This window comes from Clytia hemisphaerica, unplaced genomic scaffold (genome assembly GCF_902728285.1).
Source record: "Clytia hemisphaerica strain Z4C2 unplaced genomic scaffold, Clytia hemisphaerica genome assembly, whole genome shotgun sequence".
Classification (NCBI taxonomy): domain Eukaryota; kingdom Metazoa; phylum Cnidaria; class Hydrozoa; order Leptothecata; family Clytiidae; genus Clytia; species Clytia hemisphaerica.
In genome coordinates this window covers 984,244-991,533 of record NW_027104107.1, presented here as the reverse complement: position 1 = coordinate 991,533, position 7,290 = coordinate 984,244, and the positions used below count along the sequence as shown (strand labels likewise).

At 33.9% G+C, this 7,290-nt stretch overlaps 1 protein-coding gene across 1 annotated transcript; it reads right to left on the bottom strand.

Moving 5' to 3' along the window:
- Positions 1 to 982: 982 nt before the first annotated feature.
- LOC136813307 (arginine--tRNA ligase, cytoplasmic-like) lies at positions 983 to 5,824 on the bottom strand. The gene is made up of 13 exons (XM_067069823.1): positions 5,675 to 5,824; positions 5,403 to 5,558; positions 4,983 to 5,171; positions 4,755 to 4,847; positions 4,302 to 4,543; positions 3,745 to 3,865; positions 3,308 to 3,437; positions 3,020 to 3,124; positions 2,713 to 2,894; positions 2,403 to 2,512; positions 1,940 to 2,159; positions 1,694 to 1,752; positions 983 to 1,408 (listed from the first exon to the last, which is right to left on the bottom strand). The coding sequence occupies exons 1-13, from the start codon at positions 5,810 to 5,812 to the stop codon at positions 1,051 to 1,053; spliced, it is 2,103 nt and encodes a 700-aa protein (XP_066925924.1). The 5' UTR covers positions 5,813 to 5,824; the 3' UTR covers positions 983 to 1,050.
- Between the last annotated feature and the right edge of the window lie 1,466 nt (positions 5,825 to 7,290).

Below are 7,290 nucleotides of genomic sequence, written 5' to 3'. Positions count from 1 at the left end.
GCCAAAATTTCTTCATGAATGAAATTCCTGTAAATTTTTCTCCTGATAATTTTATATTATTTATGATAGCTCCACCTACCTTTTCAATAAAAAAGAATACTTAATTCGAAAGAAAACATAACCAGAAGGGATCTGGTAATACCTGAGCCCACAAAAAACTGATGAAAATGAACAATTTTTTTTAAATTTTGATATAAAAACAGACAAAATTATTTTCGCGAGTAAGCGAGCTTAAATAAAAGGACTTGAATAAGAAGAAAAATGGTAGGGGCTCATTAACGTATAAGAAAATAAACTGTACTGGCAAAGAGGGTGGCTAATTTGTTCAGACTCAAAATCAAATTTTTGAATACTAGTAATACTCTTAAGAAGCTCGGCTCTTGTTACATTTCTCTGTCTTTCAATTTCTCTGTGTGTTATCAGAGAGAAAAATCTTCAAATCAAATTATTTTGGGGAGAATATTATGTATAGAAACCATAAATCAAATCCAAATTCAAAAAAGTTATCAGTTTTTCTATTTCTTTGGGCTTATGTAAGAACAATGTGTTCATCAAAACATGATGGATGGTAGATTAAAGTATGGACCCTAGTTCAAAATCTGAGTACCTTAAACGACTTGTGCATCCCTACATGGTGAACAAATGAGAGAAATTTGACAAACCTGTAACACTAGACTGATTGTGTGCATGCATTATTACCCTCTCTGAACTTCTGATATATACAATCTTTCAAATTTCTTGCAGACTCCTAAAAAGATTGAACTCTAAGATGCAGGTAATATTTACAATGTGCGATCGATGAGCAAACTCGACCAAAAATATATGTGAAGCTGTCGAAAAACTCGAAAGACTGATATAAGTTAACAAGACGGAGTATCAAAATGGACAAAATATAGTGAAAGTTATTCAAAAAATTGTTCAGAAAAAAAACCAACAAAGGAGAAGGGAACATATTTTTAAAAGGGAGTAGTATAAAAAGTCGTTTGTTTAAATTTCTGTAAATTCTATTCCATTTTGTCACACGTGTATACTTTTACACAAAAAATCCGATCACATTCTTGATACAGGTTTAATACCTAGAATATGAAATCCGGAAGCAAAAATACGACTGACAGCTTCCAATAATGCGATTCGATTCATGTCGACGCTCTTGATATCACCTGTCTCCTTATCTTTTGTAAGACAATAACACGCATCGTAGAATTCCGTCATCGTGCCCGCCAGCTCGTAAAGATATTCACAGAGAGGGTGCAGGTATAGATCATCCATACATTTGACGATGACTTCAGGGAAACGGCTGACCATCTTACCGAGTTTCCACTCTTTTTCGTGATCTAGTCGAATGTTATTGTTATCGATATACGATTTGAGTTTCGCTTCGTCAACTTTGGCTGTTCGCAGAATGGACCTGAGAATTGAAAAAGAATTATAAAAAAATCAACTGTCTTCGTATCTGTTTTTTTTATGACTTTTTTCAAAGTTCTGCTCTTCCTCTTTATAAAGACTTGTATAAATTTACAAAAAAATCATAAAACATTAGGGACACCATAAACCCTTATAATTTTCATAGGCTACCCGGAGATTTTGAAATGATTCAAATGATAGTATTTGAATGGTAATTATCGGTAATCATTTTTGAAAATAGTTGAATTTGCTTTGACTTATTGGGTAGAATGGTGATTTGTGAGCTCACCTGATTCGAGTGTAAGCGTATAAAAGATAAACAGCCGTGTTTCCTTTGTCATCCAACATCTAAAGAAAAACAAAGTGTAGATGTGATAGGAAGGAATCACCGACCCTATGAAATTATTTTTCACTTGAAAGACAGATGTTTTACACGGTATAAAACCTATCATGAAGAATCCTTAAGTAAGCTCAAAGAATTTGTCATACAAAGTTAAACAAAGTACAAAAAGGGGATATCCAGAGTGATTTATACCTTATCGAAGGAGAAAACGTAGTCCATGACTCGGTTGTGACTCAAATCAGCATACTTGATACAACCGTACGCAACTGATGTTTGTGCTGCTTCCAGTTCTTCTTTTGTGAGTTCCTTGTCACGCCCTTTCTCGAGAAGTTTCTCCATGGAACGTTTCAAGCCTTCTTGAATGAGGTCTGCAAGACGGACCGTGTCCCCAGATCGGGTTTTGAATTTTTTCCTGTTTTGGAAAAAGTGGAAATCAATCGCGAACCCTTCAAAAGTCATTATCTGAAAATTTATCTGAGATTTTCAAGGCTAACATGAAGTGGAAGTTTCTGTGATAATAATATCCAGACGGTCTATCGAATTAAAGTAAAATTTTGATACAAAAAAAGAAACCCTTATCGGTCTAATACAGGTTAGCCAAATGCACAACAACCACTACGAAAGGCACTACAAACGAGATTGAAATTTTCCTTACTTATCCTCTCCTAGGACGACACCAAAAGCCACGTGATCAACACGTGTCACGGTGGGGTTGTACCAGCCCAATTTTCGTGCAACACCGAATAATGTTTTGAAATGATCGCCCTGAGAAAATATGAAAGGTCTTTATTAAAAAAATCAACTTTTAAACCTACAATTTGTTAAAATGCAAGAAAGAAAACCAAAGAAGTTCGGTCAACACTTATATTAGCGAAGAGAATAAGCCAACAGATTTTCTATTATTATGATTAATAATTGCAGTTAGAGCGTTTCCACAAACACTGAGACAAGACTCGTGAACCTACCTGACCGGCATCAACGACGTAGATAACCCAGTCACCTTTTTCATCATGGAGACGTTGGCGGATTGCGGCCAAATCACTTGTATCGTATGTAAATCCGCCATCTGATTTCAACAAGATCAATGGGACTTTCATGCCCTCGGCAAATGAAATGGTACGGCCATCATCAGCTTTTTCACATTGTCCTGAAGTGAATCAAAACAAAGATTATTTGACGAGAACGAACTTTTATCAAGGTACTCATAAGAAAACTACTAATAATAAAATCTTTCAGGAAAATAAACAAAATGTTTTATTATCTCTCACTTACCAGTTGCTAACATGCCTTCAACAACTTTAGGCATTAAATCATTATAAAAAGATTCACCACGCTCGATCAATGAAACATCCAATTGGTTGTAAATGACTTGGAATTCTGTAAAAAAAAGCAGAATGCGTAATAATTAAAATATTATAAGAATTTTGCATAAAGTTTCAATCAATCAATCAATCAATCAATCAATCAATCAATCAATCAATCAATCAATCAATCAATCAATCAATCAATCAATCAATCAATCAATCAATCAATCAATCAATCAATCAATGTCAAAACTACCTTTCCTGGAAGCTTCACAAATTAAGGTCCATGCTTTACGGACATCTGCATCTCCGCCCTGAAGTTGAACGACTCTTTGGTAGGCTCGCTTCTTGAATTCTGCGTCGTCGTCGAAACGTTTCTTTGATGCCTGAACAAATGCAAAAAGAGAATTCCATTTTACGATCAAGAAATATTCATCTGAAATATCCATCTGAAATATATTATTTAAAACTGAAAACACTCCTAAAAATAACTAAAATAACTGATGTCCAATGCCATGGGTTGCACATTTTCAGAAGTTATGACATCACATCTAACTATATAATTAAGATAAACCATAGAAACTCTGTATTTCAACGATATTTCGTATAAATATAAAACTATATTTATTGAAGAAACTTATCTTAAAGCCATTTATACGGGCGCTTTGGAAATGTAACATTTTGAAGGCTTACTTTATAAAAAGCTTGTAAATCAGCGATAGGAGGGACAACTTCTTTATAGTTGGGGAACTCATCTTCAAGATGGGCGATCAACATTCCAAATTGTGTGCCCCAATCACCGACATGGTTCAACCTGTAATGAAACAAAATATATTTCATAGGGAAATAGAAGGTTCGGTGAAACGTAACCAGTCTGAACAGCCCAATTTCAACAACACAATCTCCGAGCAGACTCTGATTACTCTGCGCTGGCACGTTTGAATTTTGATTTGATCTTTGTCATCCCGTTCTTAAATGAATATTACAGTGACTCTCATTAATTCGAACTCGAACGGAGAATCTTATTTGTTCAAATTAAACGGGAGATTCGAATTAAAGAAATTATTTTAAGAGAGTTTCTCTTTGACGGAGACTCGGAAATAGTTTGAGTTGTAGAATGATTCGAAACACAAAGCTGCTGAAAAACCAAGTCAGATTGTCACAGAAACTCTTAGTTTGTAGCACTGACGCCTTACATTCGGCAATCGTTCCTTAATCTTCAATCGACACATGCTATATAAAATGTATACCTTAGAACGTCGTGACCAACAAACTCCAGAAGTCTCGCCAAACTTTCGCCAATGATGGTAGATCTCAAATGGCCAACATGCATTTGTTTTGCAATATTAGGCGATGAAAAGTCAATAACCACTCGTTTTTTAGCTCCAACACCTGGTGGGTTCACTTTGTCTTTGAGAATCTTATCCACAATTTCGTAAATATTCTTACGTTCCAAGTGGATATTAATAAACCCTGGACCAGCAATATCGAGCTACAAAGAAAAGAAAACTCAGGTTAACTCAGCTTAGACCCTAACAGTGAGGTCTGTTAGCACATAAAAACGTGAGACTACTCCAGATGGTGATAAAGCATGCCTTGAAAATGTTCATATCAAAAGTTGAATTTTCAAATAAACCAGGTCTATTATATAATAAACCATAAATAACTTTAAAAAAACTCTTGAGTAATTATTATGACTGTACCTTTTGAATAATGGGATTTTCAGCAACATTAGCAACGATTGCTTTAGCAACTTCTTGTGGTGCAATTTTTGTCCCTTGTTGTGCTGCTACCAACTAAAACGAAAAGATTTTTTAATACAATCTTTCATCTGGAATGTAACCTATTGATTTCCCTTCAACTTAGAGTTGAAAAATTAAGTCTTACTCAATAAAGAAGGTTTTTTTTTAACTCTTTATCGTTATGATTACCTTGGAAATAGCCATCGCACTGTTGCATTGATAGTCACCAAACTTTGGATTCTGAGCAATTGCCAAAACAACTGGTGCATTGTTCAGTTCTGGAAAAGCATTACCAATAGCCAACTCAAAAATGGATGTCAGGGATTCTTTGATATTCAACATCCTGTTTTGTGCCTTTGACTGTTCTTCTTCGATTGCCTTTTAAGTTTAAGAGAATGCTATAATTTTGATATATAATTTTCCCAACATTTTAGAAAAAAACACCGGCAAATATTACATGTATCATTTGTTATGAATAATTTAAATCTTTTGCTTCCTTTCTCATTGGTTTTAACACCCTAGACTGTCCATTTTTAACATAACTGATTAAAAATGAAAGTGAAGCATTTTTAAAAGACAATCTATTAAAAAACAAAATAAATGCCTCACCCTCTTCAAGATGTTGACACGATACAGAAGTTTCCTGTTCTTAGATCTTTCTTCTTGCAATTCCTTTGAACAATCTTCGTCCTCAATTGGGATGGATGGATCAATTCTTCGTTTCAGTTTTGCAACTTGTTCCTGAAGTTTCTCAATCTCCAATTCCTAGAGTATTAGGATTGGTTAATATAAGGTATCAACTTAGTGAATGAGCACAGCTTAAAAAAGTAATAAATAAAATATCAAAGTATAGAAGATGGTCAGTATTAAGAAAAACTTACCATAAACTGAGCTTTCTTTTCAAAGTCTTCTGTCGATGCCATGTTCCTAATTGGTAATGTTCTATACAGGTTTTTTGAGGCTTGCTTTATGTTTAAGAATGAAGTGTTTGGTCGGATGATTCTTCTAAAGCTTAACATAAACTATTCTTCTAAAAAGAGAAGGATTAAACATTTTCAATATCACCAATCAATCCAAAAGCAATCTTACAGTTTTTAAGATTTCAAAACATTGCATCTTCAATACATCGAAGGCAGAAGATTGGACCCAAAACATGGTTCTGACTGGGCTTTCTCATTTGGCTTTTCTTATCTAGATTGACACATTCAAGGTTGCATAAAAGCTTTTAAATAAGTATGCCCAAGCTTTCGGATTTTGGAAGAGATGGAAATACAGAAATGCCCCCATCAAATTAATTTCCTTTCAGCAAAACTGTTGATTTAAAAAGAAATAGTTCATCTAAGATTTTCTATCCCCAATCAAAGCTAGCCTGGAACAAATTATGTCTAATGGTTCACCTGGTAACCAGATAGGCTTACTGTCAAGCAAGTGGGCTTGATGTTCCTTTTTAAAAATGAGATGAAGCACCAAGATGGTAAAATAATGCATATAAGTTTTTTTGCAAAAATAAAATTCCAACTTTCCTAGATTAAAAGTTAGTAAAGGGCGTGTTTTGGTAAAAAATGCCTTTAATTTTGCAAATATAATGTAGAATTTCTGAGAACTTAAGGAAAAACCCCATTTCCTTTTCAAAAAATTAAAAAACTTATTGTAATACATTTTTATTGCTCAGTTTAAAGAGCTTTTACAGATGGTAAAGGTCTTTTTTGATTGAATCATGATTTCTTGGCCTTTAATAAAACTTCGCCTTAAGTGGAACACAAAAAAAAACCAACGAATTTGTTAAAAGCTGTGGGTTTTCAAGTTTGGTAACATTCAACTTCTGAAAAATCAGAATCAATCAAACATACTAAAAATTTGGTCAGACATTTTGAAAAAAAGTGAAAGGTTTTGGGGCCATTGGTTTCAAGATCAGAAATTATTACTCGTAACTTCTGATCTAGAAAGGAAAATCAAGGTTTAGTAAAACAACATCAGTCATATACAGAATGTATTTGCAGCAACAAAGATGAGAGTTATCTCAATCAAGTTCTGAAGAAAATTAAATCAAAATTAAAAGCTTGAATGAACTAAATAAAACATGCAGTAGCAAGCTTATCAACCAACCAAAATTTGTCATTTTATTTCCTGAGATAGAGCTTAGATTTGCTAAGCCTTGATTACATGTGAAAGTATATAAAAATAATTTCGGACATCTCAATGGGTCAGTGTTTGGTCAGTGTTTGACACACAGTAATTATTTTTGGAAATGTAACCTATCTGGTTAAGTTAGTGTCTTCTCCCTGCAGATCTTTTTCTTGGGAAGTTAGTTTTCTTTGGAAGTTAGTTTTCAAGGTTGGCGCAGGTCAAATCTATGGCTCAAGATTTAGGTAATTTCTCATAGTTTTTGAAAAAAGTTTTTTCATTAAAAAGCACCCTTAAGAAGTTTTGCAACACTTTGTTTTCTTTTGCTTGTGATTGTGAATGAGGTAGGTATAAGGTTGTTGACAAATCCTCC